Source organism: Aptenodytes forsteri, unplaced genomic scaffold (assembly GCF_000699145.1).
Source record: "Aptenodytes forsteri isolate BGI_AS27 unplaced genomic scaffold, ASM69914v1 Scaffold46, whole genome shotgun sequence".
NCBI classification, from domain to species: domain Eukaryota; kingdom Metazoa; phylum Chordata; class Aves; order Sphenisciformes; family Spheniscidae; genus Aptenodytes; species Aptenodytes forsteri.
In genome coordinates this window covers 1,037,615-1,057,524 of record NW_008794774.1, presented here as the reverse complement: position 1 = coordinate 1,057,524, position 19,910 = coordinate 1,037,615, and the positions used below count along the sequence as shown (strand labels likewise).

Here is a 19,910-nt window from a genome sequence, read left to right as displayed (position 1 = left end):
GGGAAGAGTGGCTGGAAAGCTGCCCAGCAGAGAAGGACCTGGGGGTGTTGGTCAACAGCTGGCTGAACATGAGCTGGCAGTGTGCCCAGGTGGCCAAGAAGGCCAATGGCATCCTGGCCTGGATCAGAACTAGTGTGGCCAGCAGGAGGTGGGAAGTGATCGTGCCCCTGTACTCGGCACTGGTGAGGCTGCACCTCGAATACTGTGTTCAGTTTTGGGCCCCTCACTACAAGAAGGACGTCGAGGTGTTAGAGCATGTCCAGAGAAGGGCAATGAGGCTGGTGAGGGGTCTGGAGAACAAGTCTTATGAGGAGCGGCTGAGGGAACTGGGGTTGTTTAGCCTGGAGAAAAGGAGGCTGAGGGGAGACCTCATCGCTCTCTACAACTACCTGAGAGGAGGTTGTAGCGAGGTGGGTGTCGGTCTCTTCTCCCAAGTAACTAGCGATAGGAATTATACAAAGGAAACCATGTAAAGATAATATTTATATTTGAAGCTTTAATTTGGCTTTAATTACCCTATACTCATTTTTTATGCTTACCTATTAAGATGCCTGTCTTTCTACTGTAACAGGAAACAAAGAAAAAGCAAGAGCCACAGAAAAATCTCTTCTGTTCTCCATAACGGAGTCAAGTGAAAGTAACTCACTTAAATCAATACGGTTATAGTACTGTACCACAAGTTTCAGATTAGAATCAAATTATTGCATCTTTTGTCATTTTGCAGCTTCAGGAGTTAAACAATGGAATAGAAGCCTCCAGTCTGAAGCCTTAGAATTTAGTCTTTGCTTTTGAAAAACTTTGATTTTAACTTAATAAGACCACAGTTTTAAAAACAGAAATTAATTTGTGTTAGTATTCAGAAGATGCAAACAATGATTTGCATGTGCAAAGCATAACATTCTGTGTATCAGCACTTGCAAATCCAGTGCAAAAGCTCACAGTTACAAAAATGTGTTAAAATAAATTTCTCAGCTCACATCAACTTGAAGTAAATCTTCAAGACATATATACATATCTAACTTCTTGGAGTATTTCACAGAACAAGAATGCAAAATCCTACACAATTTTTACAAATCTATCTAACCAGGAAAAGAAACCCCAGATTTTTCCTCAGAGAAATGTCATGCAGCTCTCAAACTTGCTTTCCAGAATTTTTCAGAATTTTCTGTCAATGGTCACACCATACAAATTGCCAATACTAAGTTCAACTACACAGCAGGTAATGTTATAATGCTGAAAAAAAAATTGTGCCAGCCCAAAATGATTAGCGTATTATTCAGCTCAGAGACTCAATGTTGTCTCAGTTAAGAAATAAAAAAAAAAGGTTGCTAAACCTATTATAATTCATTGGGTCTCTTTTCCCACATCACACAACTAGTTCTGAGGACTTTTTGACTAAGTTTATACCAAATACAATCCTCTGCCTGAAAGGAGGTTGTAGCGAGGGGGGTGTCGGTCTCTTCTCCCAAGTAACTAGCGATAGGACGAGAGGAAATGGCCTCAAGTTGCGCCAGGGGAGGTTTAGATTGGACGTGAGGAAAAATTTCTTTACTGAAAGAGTGGTTAAACATTGGAACAGGCTGCCCAGGGAAGTGGTTGAGTCACCGTCCCTGGAGGTATTTAAAAGACGTGTAGATGAGGCGCTTAGGGACATGGTTTAGTGTGCATGGTGGTGTTGGGTTGACGGTTGGACTCGATGACCTTAGAGGTCTTTTCCAGCCTTAATGATTCTATGATTCTATGATTCTTGTTACCTTCAGAAATGCATTGGTTGCTTTTCTGTTTCACATTCTCAGAAATCACAGGTGATGGTAATACTGGAGTGCATCTAAAGTATCTGTAGATTGCTCAGAAAGAGTGCGACTAATTTCCTTAGCCATTCTTTACAGATTTACATGTCAGTATAATAAAACTGAACAATAAGCTATTATTGTCTGTCAGAAGTCTAATGGATCTTCCACAGATACAAGGAGGCAGGTAAGCACTACTATTTAAAGTTTTGATTTGAAAAGGTAGACAAGCAGAAAACAGTTGTCAGAAGAGATGAAGAGAGAAAGGCATACAGAAGAGAAACCACTGGAAAAAATGCTGGAAACTAGTCAGGAGTTTAGTCATTTATAATGCCAGACAAGGTTGATGGAGGAAAAGTTACATACGTCTGGTTTGTAGGACAGATTTTCAAAAAAACACAGCATCCTTCAGAAATTACTAGGGCTAGAATAAAATTTTCTATTTTTTATATCCAGGTGGACATTAGTGGACTGTCAGGACTTACGTGCCTGCCCAGTATTTCCGAATGTCCATTGTTCAAGCAGTATGGTTTTTCAAAAGCAGTAGCAAAAGTATTAACACATACAGACATGGAGAAGCTGATTGAGTGTCCACATAGACATATGCAGACACATATTTATTGCACCAGTGAAAGCCAGTAGTCACGGACAAAGTCATTACGGAAAAGTTCTTGTAAAGAAGTAAGACTTTGTTCTTAAAGCTACATCCCGAGCACCAAAACTCACGGCCCCCAAAAATGAGCTAACTTGTCTAACCTGCACATGCAAAAAGTCCCACCTACATAATGGCACATTATGGTTTTAAACTAATGTTCCCTTTAGCTAGCCTGTGGAGGAAATAATTTTTGAAGAACTGTCCAGCTAAATCCCATTTGTTCTACATCTCAAAGGAGGATGAACTAAATCCGTTCTGTCTCTCAGTAGTCTAATAACACTGTCCTTGGGACAATCTGTATTTCACCTGACCCTTTTGCCTGTACTTTACCCCAATTAGTTCACCCCAGCTCGAACAACTTCTAAGATTACAAATGCCTATGCAGCTTCAAACCCTTTCCAGATATCTAGGCCAGGAAGGATCATCCAGAATCTCAGCAAGTCCAAAGTCATCAAGAAAGATAGGATAATTGGCAAGCCTATGCACACAGCATTGTGTATACATTAGAGTGTGGGTCATCAGATGTCGAACCTTTCATTTCATAATTTTGTAGGGCTGTAAAGTGTGCATTTGTACGCTGGGACAGAGGTAGAGGATTGCAAAAAAGGTCCCTGGCTGAGAAAAGTCTTTTTTTAATTTTTTTAATAGCTTGTCAAATTACATTGCTATCGTACTGGCATGTTTTTCTTCAAGTACTGGCAACTAAAATGTGCTCCATTTCCTTACAAAGAAAGCAGAGGATAATAAGTTTGGACTTCGTGAAATTTAGGTGCACACTGTAAGAAGCTGTAGCCTTCGTGATATTTTCAGTGAAGTACTTTGGCTGTCAGAGCTCTCAATAGCCCTGTTCCTCCCTCCCCTGCCAGTGGTGAATTTAAAGTATTGATAGACACAGAAAGATAGAGCTTAATCTTCTCCATTCTCTTCACACTGAAGGCTCTCTTTCAGAAGTACCTTCTTTACATAAGTATCAGCATAATTCTGGTAAGGATTCCAGGTATCACTGTTGGTATGTCAAAAAATCCACTGCTTGGTGGAGTTTTTTTTCATGCTTGAATTTTTTTCAGGTAAGGTGGCATCCACTTCAAAAAGCAGTGGTAGACAAAAAAATAAGCAAGCAAGGTGTGGGATGGACCAAGTTGCCACATGCAAAAATAATTTCTTGTTCCTGCTTTGGACAGCTGCAGTCTGAATATCTTAACCTGAATTAATATACACTTTTTCAAGACTATGCTTTTTGGATTTTATCAGGACCTCAGAAAATTACCATAATGTGGTTCTGCAAAACAAACTCATGAACTACTGAATATAGCACCCAAGTGTCCTTCCAAACACATCTCACTTCCTCCACTCTTAAGATGCTCTTGCTTGTAAGGAAAATTTACAGCAGCATTCCATAAGCAACAATACCACTTAGGATGGTATTCAATTTATAGATTTTAATACGTAAAGTCCATTTTGGGTTGTGGGCATGACAACCCACAGATCAGCTTTACCTTCTCAATGGAGAACCCCTACGTTTATACACCTAATGGTAAACTAAAATGCAGTGTGGGTATGTCATGGCAGCAAGAGTAAGTACACTCATTTTTGTTCACCTAGTTTGCTTAAAAACCACAAGGTGAAACCACGACAGCAAAGAATTCTGTGTAAACTGGTCACTGGAGGACCAGGGCACTTACTGGGCCAAGTGGCCTGGAAGGATGTCTACCATTTCAGGAGAGGTGTGCTCAGATCTCCTGTAACCAGACCTCCCCACAGACTCAAAGCATGCTTGACTCCGCATTTTTTTTTTTTCTTCCCCTCTTCCTTGCAATCAATATAATTCAGTGGGACTTTTCTGCCCCTGACGAAGTATACTGCAAGAGCTCCCTGTTTAGCTGGGATTTTAATAAGGTACTGCGAGAACAACTTCATCCTTAGCTCTAATTTCAGGTTACATATGTATGTAAATATATTTTAATTATACTTGCTGTTAAGGCATTATTGACAGCCATAATATATAGAGAAACAAATAAAACTCCTAGCTAAATATCCAGAATATTCATTCCTAGCAAACTGCCAAGATATGCCAGTGGAGATATGTCCATCAGGTACTAACGGGGGATGGGGGAGAAGAAAGGAACTGTGGGACACGATCCCTAAATGAGCATGCCAAAAAACTGAGACATTTCCTGATGTATAATCTGTAAACTGACATCTGGCCTGTTGGGCAGCACAGTATTCCTCCCAGTGCTGAGCTAGGGGCTGTGTGACAAGTTACAGGGCATTAATCCTTCAAGAAGTACATGCTGTCTGTTGGTAGCAGTTACTCAGGACTGCAGCGTATGCACTCCCCACATGTGTGCATGCATTGTTTAACTGCTAAAGCTGTCGCCTTACCTCCTTTAAGATATCACATGCTATCCCCCTCACTGCAGTCCTTCCATGACTTACAGAGGAAATTGTCCTGCTGTTTCTTCCAGCAAAAAACTGTACCCATAGACTTCTTCACACCCTCTTACACCTAATGGGTTGAGGGAAAGCTGACTGGTTAGCACATCAACAAGCTATCTAATGGGTTTAAACATTGTAATTGAGGAGTGACTATTCTAAGAAATTCTGATGAGGTAGAAATCAGGTATAGTACCCAAGCAATAGCTTGAAATAAAAAATCTATATAGCTATGCCTATATCTAACACCTACACTTAAAAAAAAAAAAAACAAAACTGATATATTTAGCACATGCTAACACAAACCAAGAAAAATACATATGAGAAGAGAACAATGTGTACCCTACTTTGGTAGTTATTGAATGCTTACACGCAAACAGAGTTTCATGAAGCTTCGAGACTGAAATTTCCCTGCTCCCTATTTTCCTCCTTAAAAATAAATCACTGTGTCTGAAGATTGGAATTGTGGTCTATTGTGAGCTGAGCTGAAATTGTGTAGTAGATTCAGCACATACTGGAAAAGCAGAAAGCTTCTGCTATCTTTGTGAGCTAGCTGAAAAGTGAAAACAGATTAGAAAAATAAGTTCTTCAATAGGCAGCAACATTGCTTTCACACCAGATTTGATGAATAAGTCCTCCCAGCGGCACTAACACCTGATACGCACATTGCATGGATTAGCAAGTTTTAGTCCAGGCAGCAGAAAAAACATTTTTTTTTCCCTTCCAGTAACTGCTGCAGGTATATTATCTAATGAAAACACAACAAGATTTCTCTAAGGAATGTGAAATTCGTTTGGTGTTTCCATCAAACAATTATATGATGTTCATCCACTATCTGAGAAGCACTGAGGCATACCTAGACCTGATTACATTTATTCTTAGCTCCAGATCAGACTACCCCACTAGGGCGGTAAGCAGTTTCTCATCTCTGCCTTACCATATCCTTGTTGCAGGCGTACACAAAAGAGGGGTTTCTAATAACAATACAGCCACATTTGCTTAATATCTTGATCAACCTAAATCAGAACATCTTTGATCATTAATGGAGCCTTTTGAGTGTTTCGAATTAAAGGATATATTTTCAAACACATGTAAGAGGGACTTGCTGACTGTCTTCTATTCAGACCAGTGGGAGATAAACAGCTCAATCCCCACACACTGCTCTGAAATGTACCCTTTCAAATACCGTATTTTCAAATGGCATCAGACTTTTCAATAACTAAGAATCTTCTAAAAACAACAGTATCATTTCCACTGATGTATCTGTCAGCTAATGCTACTTCTAGGAAGTGATTAGGCCTGCAGAAAACAGAACAGCTCAAAGACTTTCACAGGAGAAAAATACGGAGTACTCCTAGGGGTTGTGCCCCTTGAGCTGCAAAGCATGTATTCTTTTGCACCGCTGCATATGCTAGTCTCCCCCTCTACATACAGAACAGGACACAGGGCTAAGTGAAAAGTGGTCTTGCAACAAACAGCACTTTTGCATACCAGTGTTCACTGAAGGCTCTAACTTTTAGAGATTATTAGCAGGAGGTACACCAAAAATACCAGTTCAGCTCAAAAAAGGCTCAGAGGAGCATGAAGGTAAACAGGGATTAGAGTCATGTTGTGAGAAAGGCGTCTAGTGACGCCTGATGAACACAACGAAGGTTAACATCCAATGTATTCATTGCAAATGTGGAGGGAAACAGAATTTTTCCCCACTTGTCTGCAAATTTTGTTCATATGTGCTAAGTGCACAATGTGGTCCGTAACAGTTTTGAGAAACATCGTAGTTTATATAAGTGCATAAGGGAAATCAAAATCTCAATTGCTTTTTGGAAATGCAATAAACTACACATTCTTCTCCCTGATGATTTTTATCATTAATAATGTAATCTCACAAACTAAATATCAGAAGGTGTAAAAAAGTTGTTAGAACAGATTCTTGAGAGCTATTCTTGCCATTACAGCAGTATTTTTCTATTCTGCAAGGAATTTTTACAAGTTATCTCTGAGAGACAAAGGATATATGGAATTCCCTCTCTCATATCCTTTATTAAATAGATATTTCTTATTTAATTGAAAGATTTTCTAAGATTACTTTTGACTCATTTGGTCAAATGGCAAAGACTAATTAGAATAACCAAGGTTTGGAAGCCCATTAGAAAATAATCACTCTCAGCAGTAAAAGTAACAAACATGAACTGAATATTAAGACGGTATCTCCTCAAGGTCAAAAGAAGTAGTTCAAGAGGTTCCAACTCTGTAATTTAAAAAAACAAAACAACCAAAACCAAACAAAAAACCAACCAACCAAACAAACAAAAACAAACAAACAAAAAAACCAGAAAGAACAGGTATCTGAGAAAGTACTTACTACAATGTCTTCAGGAAAAGTATCCAGACTGAAAGAGCCATCATCAAACATGACTTCATAGAAAAGTTGAGATGTCACTCCTATGACTCTGCAACTATAGTATCGTGTATTCCTATGTTTCGTGATGACTGTCTGCCCAACTGTTATGGCCTTCTCACATGCTTTAGCTCTCTTGAAGAAAGGAAGAATGTAAAAGAAAAAGACATTTTAAAATACCAGTTTACTCATCAGAAATTTACCAGTGTCAAAACAGAATTGATAACAGTTCACCACTCAATACAAAAACTTCAAATGCAAAATTGTTCTTTCCAATCATGATCACACAAATTTGTCTGCCCAACTGTTATGGCCTTCTCACATGCTTTAGCTCTCTTGAAGAAAGGAAGAATGTAAAAGAAAAAGACATTTTAAAATACCAGTTTACTCATCAGAAATTTACCAGTGTCAAAACAGAATTGATAACAGTTCACCACTCAATACAAAAACTTCAAATGCAAAATTGTTCTTTCCAATCATGATCACACAAATTTGCTTTACATACAAAGTTTCTGCATTTTACGAGAAAACAAATGGCATCTGAAGAATAACAAATCACAGCACTCAGAAATATTTTTGCAACTGATGCCTTCTAACTATTCTGCATTAGATCAATAACACACAATTAGCAATATTTGTAAATTTAATTTGTCAAATAATTTGTAGAATTTGCTTGAAGAGGTAAGATGTGATGGACCCAGACTATGGTCTTGCATTGTTTTAAATTATGGGATTTTTAAGTACTGGATTTCAGTATGATTCTACATAATTGCTTAATATTTTGCTGAATGGGATGCAATAACTAAATGCATATCCAGTTCTTCTCAGAGCTGTCTACAGCAGTGTATCTGGGTAACTTCTTAACCCATACCGTGCAGAACTTTTGCTTTAAAACTTCAGATAACATTGACCACTCTTCATGAGTTATTTATGTGGTAAATCAGTAACAGTAATTTTTTTTCATTTCTCATTTTTAATTCCCCAGAGCTAGTTATGTCAATCAGAAGAGTAGCAGGGTTGTTAAACTATGCAAAAATTCTACATCAATAACTGTTCGATGCATTCTATAAATAAAAAAAAGAATGGAACCTTGTAAGTGAGCAAATGCTGAGAAGCTCACATGATGCAGACAGCTGTTACATCTCAGCTCCCAACTAATGTATCCCCAGGAACCTCCCACTTAAAGAGCAACCTTCTTCACCAGGAAAAATAAAATCAAGAGCTTCTCATCCTAACAACACAAGGAAGGCACTTCTTTCTTATGATCCTGACTGTCTATTCATTACCTCACAAAGGCCCATTTGTTTACGCAAAAGTAAATTATTGTGACTTTGTCTATATCTGAAAAGTTGTACTTTTCTTATAATGGAAGATGCTACTACAAGGGGCAACTACACTGGTATATTCTAAGCATAAAATATTTTTTTATTAGAAATGTTTATATAAACAGCATGAAAATACTTTATTACATATGCTAAAGTAATTACTCAATTTCCTAGCACTGCTTTTCAAACCTTCAAAGGCAGTGAATTCTTCAATCAATATAATAATTTTAAAAAGTGTCTGTGAAAATCTGGAAAATGCTACAGCTGTACCATTTTTAGCACTAATATCAAAGGGAGAACCAAGGAGAGCATCAGTTCTTTTTCTTAGATTCCAAGCATTAATAGTAATGTTAGTGCTTTTGGGGAAGAGGAAAAACCCACCCTAACTCGAACACTTCTGTTTTTGCAGGGACTGTTGTCACTATCATGCCTCTTTCTTGGACTAATTTCTGGGATTTAGACTTTTTAAACCTCTCTGCTCCTACAAACTAAGGGCAAACCAAGAACAAATATTCTGTATCATTTCTGGAGACAGTGCACTAAATCTCTGTGTGTCAGAGCTCTGCCTGACATACGCATTTAGAGGATTTAGCTGAGGTCACTTCAGATAGTAAAAACTAATGATCTTTCTAACCATTTTCAAGTTTACCTAGAAATAATATTCTGAGCATACTCACAAATTATTTAACCATTTACATGTATAACAAAATTGTTTCTTCCACATTTTACCTGTCTATAGTTAGACTAAGTAGCAGAATTAACTACATAAATAACAATTTACTGGTATTATCACAGGAGTGACATGTCAGTTAGCACTTTTTATCCAATCTTGAAACATATGTAAACATAAATGTTAATTTACCTTTCAATTCTTGACTTTAGTCTATTCAATTATTTGGGGGTGGGCATCAGAAGTAAACTGGAAAGTATTAATTGATTTACTTATATGAAATAATAGAAAAAGTTTGATATTACAGAAGCCCAAGGAGAAATAGCTCTATTAAAAGGTTTAAATGTTTTTAAAGCATGAAGATGGAACTCAAGATGGAAGGCAAAATGTAATATTTTAAGAGACAATACAGGCTCATTTAATGATAAAATTTTCAGAGAAGAAATGACATTGCTCATTGGAACAAATAATAAAAAACAGAAATGCATCCTAGCCCAAGGAGAAGATTATTTTTTAGTATGTTATCTTGGTAGGATTCTTGATTTATTTCTCAGAAAAAATATTGACAAGCACACTCTGTAATTGACTGCATGTCCCAGAAAACATTTCCTGTCAGAAAATCTTAAGAATTTATTGATGTTAAGAATGTCATTTTTGATCAGAAAGGACAGTTGTTATGTAAGGGAGTCTATCAGATTAAAGAAACAGCTGTGGTAGTTACCAGATTATTGAGAAAGCTGTGGTTTAAAAAGCATGATTTTCTTTAACAGTACCTAAGCCAAGGATGAACTAAGATAGTGGCAGAAATAGAGAAAACAACCAGATCTAAGGAAAAAAGTTAACCTTCCCTTCTGTGTGCAAACTTAAAAAAGATAAGAGGGAAAATTACTTTCTCCTTCATTTTCTGTATGGCAGGACACAAAAATCTTTTTAAATAAAATATATAACCTATATGTATATGAAATCATAATGACTATCATGAAATAGGCATCTGATGTATATCTAAATATCTAGAAACTTTCTCTGACTACAGTTTTTAATGGGGGATCCTCAAAATTCTGAGACTTATTTGATACAGGAATATAACTCTCATTTCATCATTTTAAGCTTACTCCTCGGAACTCCAATTTAGGCATAGAAATGATGCATGACATTTCAAAAATATGCCAGCTCATGATTTTTGAATAATACGTCCTTCCTAAGGCATATCTTAGTCTCTCTGAAATGTTAAGGGGCTGGCAGTAGTTAGCAGACAGTGGCTAACAATGACATTGCATTACTCAGGTATTCAACAGAAAAAGGATCTACAGCTCCCATTTGACAGCATCCCTTCATTCCCTGTGTGCTACAGAGGTAAGAACTGGCCAATAATAGCAAAAGATAATTTGAAATAACTCAAAAAGCAGCAACAGTAGGTTTTTGCAACTCCTAACCAGTGGGTTTTTGCAACTCCTATCTTTGCCCCTTCTAAAGACAGTCTTTCAAAATGCACATAACTGGGGCTGCCTAGACGGCCTCTCCTGATCACACTTTCCAAATGAAACACCACCTATGAGTATATGTTTGCCACCAGCTGGTTTTCTCTGACCCTCAGTGCTGTCTTTGTTAATCTTGCATGGATTCTTATATTTTTTTTTTTTGGGGGGGGGGCTGTTAGTATGGTTGCATACAACTTCTTTTTCTCACTTCCTTGTGTATGAAGGAGTTCTTTTAATCAAAACAAATCCATCTCCTATTCTCAACCGTACTTCCAAGTGTTCTTGCAGTTTGATGACAAAAACGTGTGAGGCATATGTTTCATACCCAGAGACAAGCACAGTCAAAGAGGGAAAATGAAAAAACATGACCTACTGTCTGTAAGTAGTGAATCACAGAGCCTTCCTTGCATATTGACGCTCCAGTTTACATAGCAAAATAATACAGGCTGTGACAGGAATAATCAAAAACATTCTGTATAAAACAACTTTTCTGCTAGCAAATTTTTGTGTTATTTCTAAAGCTGTACCTTCAGCAAATACAAGAAGCATGCTTACTTTTGAGTCCATGGACCTCCAAAGAACATATTTTTGAACAGTCATATCAACATTTAAAAAATCCAGTTCTTAGTATTTGTATATTTACTTCATTTGGCAGCACTTTATGGATGCAAGGATTATGCTTTCCCTTTTGATTGTCTTTTTGATGATTTTTCATCAGAAGACCTGTCAGTGGTTTCCATGGTTGACATTAAAATAGTACTCTAGGAAAAAATCCTGAAGACAATACAGAGTCTCATCCCCACTGAAAAAGACTTGTGAGAGTATATTGATGAATAATTTGGACACAATTTGCTTGAGATCGCAGACATAAATAATTTGGATGCATACTCCACCTCATCACTACTATAAGCCCTTGCCTGAGGTGAAGAGATACACTAATACCAGTAATAATACACATTTATCTGTACATAGGTAGGTTTTTTGTTGAGCACCCTCATTGATTTACATATTACAATACCACTATAGATATATGTCACAATTTTTCTAAGTGCCCTGAAGCCATCCTTTGGTTGTTGAGTTTTGGGTTGTTTGGTATTTTTTTTAAACTTGAAGAAAGTAGCAATCACAGATATTCACTGAGCATTTAGGCACAATATCTAGAGGCTATATTAGTGAAAAAACAGACAATTTTAATTTTGTTTCCATGAACTGAGGAGAAATAATAGTGTCCTTACTTTATGTACAATGTTTTCAACTGCTAAATACCAGATAAGATTTTTTTTCTTGCTGACAAGACAATCTATTTCACCCTGTAAAAATTTGCAAAGTGAGTATAATATTTTAGTCTGCACGATTCCCCTGTTCTGCTTTCAAGCAAGGAAGTTATAACAACAGACAAATAAAAAAAGTTCATTAGAAGTAAGATACATTGCTATGCCTAATGGTGAAGAGCAATGTAATTTCTGCATGAAGGAATAGCTAATAACTAAGACAAGCACAACAAGAAAACCAATAGTGAAAAAAACTTCCAAAGGCTTAAAGATGTGATTAGATTAATTATCCAAAAGACAGAGTATAAAACCAATCATATACAAATATATGGCAATCTCCTTTGTCTCAGGAGTAAGTTAAGAATTTCACAGAAAAAGATTCTTTAACAAAATATCTGATCTTTCCAAGTTTTGGCCCAATGAAAAACACAAAAGCATAATTTTTCTTTCTCTTCTGCAAATCTGATCTTGATTTGAGCCACAGGAAATAAGTTAATAATACAGAATTTTTTTCAAAAAGGTTGGTACCGAGTTTCAGGAAAGGATGTGGTAGTCTCATTCCAAGCTACTTCGAACATCCTTCACACAATCTCTTAAATAGTAGCCACACAAAATCCTGTTTCTCCATAGTTGGTGGGGTGTTTTTTCTTTGGCACTACCTAATGTAGGTCAAGAAAATCACTAAGAAAAAATGGATTTTATGGGATTCCATGTCCCATATTGTGTTTTTTTCAGATGAGCATGTGTTTTGTTTCTTACCATTCAAAATAATAGAGAATAATAGTTCCAGAGAAAGTGTACACTAAGAAAGTTAAGTGCTGAAGTCTGCACTATTTTATATTAGATTGAAAGTATAAATTCTGCTTAAACAACCTGGCTGGTTTTCATTAATATTTTGTAGGTATTTCTATTAATAACTAACATGAACACAGAAATGCCAGAAAAAAGTCTGTTTAGAACAGATACACTACTATATTAAGTGCTGTATAAACATAGAAGAAATAATCCAAAACTTCACCACATTTACCATTTAGTATTATAAAAGAGAATAAGGTGAAGAAAATCACATGCATTGTTTAACAGCATAAAGGGACTCCAGCATCAGAGACAGATATATTAGAGGAAGGTGGAAAAATTAAGGGGCTGAGGAAGTGGCCGCAACATACATATGAAGTGGGAATAGAAGAAAGTATTATGCAGAAAGTCCTATTTGATCAGGGAATTAGTTCCCAGCTACTGATGCAAATCCCACTACCTAGAGTATAAAGACTTGTCCCAAACAAATACTAGAAAATATTTGGGAAGAACAGCCCTACTTTTACCGGCCATGATTTTAACCCAGTAATTTTCAGCTAATGATAACATTTCCAAGAAAGCCATGAAAAGTATCTTAAGTTGCCTGTACAGATAGAGGTTTAAGGTTGTTTGTTTTTCAAACCAAACTCATTTTCTTGAAAAGTATTTGAAGAAACTAAAACCACATGAAGTGTACTGGTTTCACATGTTAATTCATTTTGGAAAACAAAAATTTTTAAAAGGCTTAAGAGTTCTGTGGAAGTTTTAAACAGGGACACACAATTTGTTTCCCTTTTTAAGAACCACCAGCAGATTGAACACTCAGAACTGATTACTCTAGTTGGGAGGCATTACATTTTACTACACTCGAAAGAAAATGTTACTCTTCAGTAGTCTTGTCATTAAGACCAAAGATTCACTGACAACCTCTTGAAAGACAGACTTATATTATACAGACATTACCTGGGTTTATTTCTTCTAATGTATAAAGGAGATAAAAAGTTTGCAACTTGAGAATTCTCAACTTACCAAGCTATTTCCTTAATAAGACTACGTTAAGTCCTTCTAGCTTGCTAGGAAACAAAATACAGTTTTAAAAGCCCACAATAAACGGCAAGAGTTCTCTCTTAACTGGGATAGTAACAATTCATTTGAATAAAAGACATTAAACTAATTCTTCATGTGTCTCATCTAAAATTAAAGGTTCCTCCTCAGCACGGGCTAGAAATAAAAAGGCACAGTAATAACATGAATTTTCATGACATACCAGTGTTACTTTGCCAGATGACAGAATAATTATAATTGGGTATTTGCAAGACACTGTTTGGCTGCGGAACAAAGAACTTACATATACAACATATCCTTTATCTCACAGTATCTGTGAGTATTTGCAAGATACTGTGATCTGGGTATTTGTAATACACTCCATGTTAACAAAACAGAGAACTCAAAGATTTGTTCTGGCTGTCAAAACAATACATTCAACAATGACTCTAATACAAAAATGTGTTAGGCATACCAAGTATCATTTCTCCCAGGTACTGGCATAAGGAAAATCTTTCAAGATGTAATAGTTTGCTATGTATGGAAATATGATAGATGGAGCTATTATAATACATAGTGTGGATCCCTTCTTCCATTTTCCCTGGAAACATACTTTAATTCTGCAATTCCATTTTTTAACAAATAAAGAAACAAATTCCTTACCACATTTTGGTTGATCTTGTGCCTGAAACATGTGATGTAGACAACATATGGCCAGTCATCAGGTTCCATCAGCACTCCTGCAGCATGGGCACAGGTAACATGGAAGGAGGCTGGGCAGCGTCCATATGAGCACTGAATGCAGGCACCAGAGATTTTCTTAATTCTCTGTCTGCAGAAGATACATTTCTGTAGAAGCAAAATAAACAGAATATTTACCATACTACCCCAACTCCATTGACTTCTGCAAGTATCTCAAGGACTGAAAAGTTATTTGTGCTTCAGTGATTACATTTTATACCTTGCAATACACATGGCAAAAGAAGCATTTATGAATTACAAGGTAACTTAGTAATATGGTAATTAATAGATAGCATTTTTGCCTTTTTTTACATTAATGTGAAGATGATCTGTTCTGGTGCTATAGTAAGAAAACTGATATATATATAGCTATTTAAAAGTTTAATTTCAAATTCCATACACTCCTCTGAAAATTAACCTGCTCCTCCTAAAACAGGTAAATCGAAAAACCTATACATAATTCTGCAAAAAGTAACAGCGAGACTCAAAAATAAAGAGAATAGGCCCACAGAAATGTAGGGCTAGACAGGACTTCCACATATCATTTAACCTAGCCCGCTACTTTGAAGCTGGACTAAATATATACTTAAACAGTCTTTGGGAGATGGCTAATCTAAGATGTTCATGAAACGGTTTCCACAACTTCCTCAGATAACCTGTGACAGTGGATAAATCTCCTCAAAGTTAGAAATGTTTTCTTTATCTCAAGCCTATGCATAATTCCACAGCTGAAGGCTGTTCCTAAGCCCCTTTTCATTTTTTCTAGTCTGGTTTTCATTGGTTGTGTATTTAATATAATGGTGATTGAATAGGCGGTATTTCCCCACTTCATATAATAAAACATCATGTCAACAGCCTTACCAGTGTCAAGACATACCACTTTTTTTCCTTTTGCCAAAATGGAGACCGCATCAAAATACTGTCACTATTTTTTAAGTGACATATGTTAAGTGGCCCATATGAAACAAATGAAGGGACATGAGCTAGGGTAAGTAAGTCTGGGAAATAAGCTCCTCCATACTAAAAAAGACAACGTACAAGACAACTGGTATCTTGTCATCAAAAGACATTAACAAACACGCTAGATAGAACAATTACTTTAGTAACTTCTATGGACAACTGTGTTATATCACGTGGGAACTATCCTCTGATAACTCTTACCATGGCTAAAAAAACTGCAAATGAAGGGTAAGTAAGTCTGGGAAATAAGCTCCTCCATACTAAAAAAGACAACGTACAAGACAACTGGTATCTTGTCATCAAAAGACATTAACAAACACGCTAGATAGAACAATTACTTTAGTAACTTCTATGGACAACTGTGTTATATCACGTGGGAACTATCCTCTGATAACTCTTATCATGGCTAACAAAACTGCAAATGTTATTGATGATCATAAAATTATCTCAGCTATTCTAAAATACCAAGTTTCATTTAATGACACAAAACAGTGAATTCAGTAATTTGAAAACATACTGCTGGAATAGTGATTACTTCCATTTGTTCTAAACTCTTTAGTCACTGATTTTGTCATACACCCTCTTGTCTGCCTATGCTGGGAAGATGAGTAAGAATAATTTTGATTTATTTTTACTGTAAGGTTAATAATTCAAAGTATTTCAAATTAACTCACATCAGATTCTTCTTCCCAGGCTACCAGAGAATTTTGTTCTATTGTTTATTAATTTCCATATTCTGAAGAAAATCTGCAGAAAATTTATTGTATAATTGAGCACTTACATAGTTTCAATGATTTCTGGCACTCAGTTTGTGACTGAAATAATTATTTTTGCAAGTGCTAGCCCTGTCAAGCTCGTCGGTCATGCAGGGTTCTAGTTTACGCATCATTCTGAACATGAAAAACTTTTCAAGTTCTGCCTTCACATCCACCTTCTGAAAGCCAACAGCCTGCATGGCTTTGCACGTGCAGAAACATGAGTAGCATCTGGAACTTAGTTAAAAATTTTACCTAGCATTCACTAAAAGGACCAGAACTCAGCTCAGTCTGCTGTAGCAGCATCAGGTCTGAAAGACTAGTAAGAGGCAAAAATTATTTCACCATCAAAAGAAATGTTCCAGAGACTTCACTAATATGCTGATACCTCATTGTGCATTTGTATTCATGTGCATGAAGCCATTTTCAGATAAGTCAAGTAACTGTTTCTCAAGGGCACTTAAGGATTTTTTATATATATACATATTCAGAACCAAGTAAAATGGGAATTCCAGACAGAAAATACAATTGAAATCTATTAGGTGTAATGTCTAGACACTGAGTTCATGCAAAAACACAGCTCCTTTTGAATGCTTTTTCACACAGATACACACACAAATTCACCAGTCAGCTTAACGAAAGAAGAAAGACTGAAGTACGAAACATGTATGAGTATAAAAAAACCCCACAAACGGCTGTGTGTTCTGACTAAAACACTCCAAAATGCAGTTCAAACAAAATGTAGAGAATGGGGAAAAAGTATAAAAAAGAAAAGTGCAGCTAAACTAGCAGTAACTGAAGGAAGTAGGTTACAGCAGGAAATGCTGATCCCCTTACATTATTGTCTGCACTTGTGCAAGGCAGCAAATATGCAAACATTACAATGTGGCTGTAAGTTTCTTCAGCATCTTACTAAGGTATCATGAAAATCTGGGAGATGCAGAAATCTAAAACATTACATTACATGAGTAATGCTTCACAAAAAGATGCACTTACAACTATATGCATATGTGCAATTGTTCTTCTATTTTAATAATTTAAGGCTTATCACCTTTCAGAAGGGGAAATGCTGAGGAAAATAAAAGCAGTATGAGGACAGTGAGAGATGCTGGAAGGGAAGCTGCAAGTGCATTCAGGAAAACTGAAAATGTAATGCATGTGGATGGCCAAATCCACAGAAATTAGAGCAAAGCTTCATCCCTCCCTGTAAAAGAGACCAACTTCTCTGTTCTCTTCCAGCATAGGTTAACTTCATAAGAATGTATTAGACAAACTGGCATATTGTAAGAAAAGTTATTTCTCACAGTACTTTTCAGAGTTGCAACTTGAAAGTACTGAAAAAAATCAATTTTTAAAAAAGCTGTCAAATTACTATTGACTGTATTCTTATTTCCATCATGCTGGTGTAAAATTACTGTAATACTGAAGAAAAGTAAAATTACTTCAGATTTACTCCTATATAAATGGAATACTGCTTGGCCATATGTAATTATGTGAATGCAGACTTCAAGTCGCATGAAGAAAGTGAAAATACTTCCTGTGTTTTAACCATGAGATAAATACATCTCACTGCCAAATACAAGGAAGGTAGTTGTTACATCGGTTAACTCCAAACACACAATAAACTTTTGTGCTACACTGTTACACTCTTCAGGTATCAAAAAGATTCAGATCATGGATATGAACAGGGGAAAAAAAGTTACTGTACATGCAGAAAAAAAAATATGCTATTTCTCCCTGTGCTTATGGAATACCAAAAAAATTATTAAAATCAGTCTTCTTTCAGAAAGCATGAAATGAATCAAGGTTGACAAATAATGAAATATGTTTCCTATTATTTGTAAGATGCTGTGTCCATTGTACAAGTACGACACTGAAAGGGATGATGCAGATGTACCTTAGCTTTACAATGAGTCTCAAAATTAGGCATGAATTTTGAAAAGTACACATATGCACAAACAGAAGTCAGGTGTACAAGCAAATTCACAGCTTGCATAACTGTATCAGGCAGCATGGCCTCATTCAGAGGTATGAGAAAAAGCTCCTTCATCTTTGAAAATACAAGTCAAACTGTTAATCTACCATATTTGATTAATAAAATCAGAATACACAGAATGAAAGCAGAGCAAACTATAAAAAAACTCCTTTGCATAGACTTTTGGAACCTTAGCTGAGCTACATATCAAGCTGTATATTAGCTGGAAGTAGTAAATTGAACTGTGCTGTGTCTGACTCATACTGGCAATTCTTTCCCTCCCTAGCTTCTAACTAACAATGTATTTCTCATACTCTCACTTGGGGCTTTATGGCATATGAATTTAAATGAATTTTTTTACCCCTTTTTTCTCCATGTTAATATTATTTTTATAGGAGGGTGATACATGAAAAAAAAGGACAATATAAATGTAAAAAAAAAAAAAAAAATCACTGAAAGTGACCAAAGGAAAAAGGCATCAAAATTATGAGAGAAGAGAGGGAATCGCCGGTTGTGAAGACTGCCGTTTCACTCTCCCTCCCACCTTTGCCTGAATTCTGACTTTTGTAAGTTTGTAAAATTAAGGAATTGTATATAATGGAACCAATCTTGAGCCACTCCTGCAGAGAATAGAATCTAAACACCTCTCTGTCTGGGCGAACCTCGTATTTAGGTATGTAAGCGTGCTACTTGTGAAATTAATAAGCTTGACATATTAGGAACACATTCACTGAAATACAATCATGCTAATTCAATGCCCAGCTGACAGTTTTTCAGCAGCCTGAAACTGTAGCTGTTCCTACCAGCTAAAGCATATTCAACATCCTAGACATCTAGGAATAATGTCATTTTGACTTAATGCTTGCTAGATATTAGTGAAAAGCAGAGACAATGGGTGAAGTAGCTGACGATCAATCTTAATCAGAGGTTCAGATGCAAAATGAATTGGAGAATAAATAAAATTGTTTATATAACTGGAGATTAAGAATATAGGACAGAACAATGTACTGCAATTTTCTAGATGGTGAAATGACCTCTTTTTGCCCCCCAAATGAAAAATATTCTGCAAATGGATTTCATAATCATGGAATAGCTCTTTAATATTGATAGGTTGCAAATATATAAACAGAATGGATTTTAAAGAATGAGTCTGAGGAAATTGGATGCCAGTATTTTGCAGAAGAAAGCCCACTGATAGCTTTCATAATATTTTTTATGCATCCTTATATAAAGAATTTAATATTGCTTCCCTCAAAAAGAGTAATATTTACAAAACAAAATTCCAGTCCCTAACAGGATCATGAATTAAACACAGTAACACTGCTTTCTGATGTAAGGATTTATGAAAATATGCACAAGGTGAGGTTGCGGCAGAAAGCCCGTGCTGGATTTTAGGAAACAATTTGGAGTATTGATTTCTCCCAAAAATATTTCTATGCTTTGGCAAGAAGAATGACTTATGTGAAGAAGCTCACTATAGTAAGGCATTAAATTCTACAAAAGAAGCTATTTCAAGAGAGCCTTTAAAAATTATTAAATTTCCAAATATTACTAAAAATCAACCCATAACAGCTCTTCTTCTACTGCTGCAGATGTTTATTAACTACTAGTCAATAACTG

The 19,910-nt window shown here is 36.2% G+C and overlaps 1 protein-coding gene across 1 annotated transcript in view; it reads right to left on the bottom strand.

Annotated features, from left to right (window-relative positions):
• Nucleotides 1-19,910, bottom strand: part of KDM4C (lysine demethylase 4C) — a 303,658-nt gene that overhangs the window by 22,409 nt on the left and 261,339 nt on the right. Inside the window, exons 17-18 of the mRNA XM_009274270.1 lie at nucleotides 14,523-14,708; nucleotides 7,241-7,411 (exon numbers count right to left, since the gene is read on the bottom strand). Coding sequence (XP_009272545.1) covers nucleotides 7,241-7,411; nucleotides 14,523-14,708 — 357 coding nt within the window. The remainder of the gene's footprint in view (nucleotides 1-7,240; nucleotides 7,412-14,522; nucleotides 14,709-19,910) is intronic.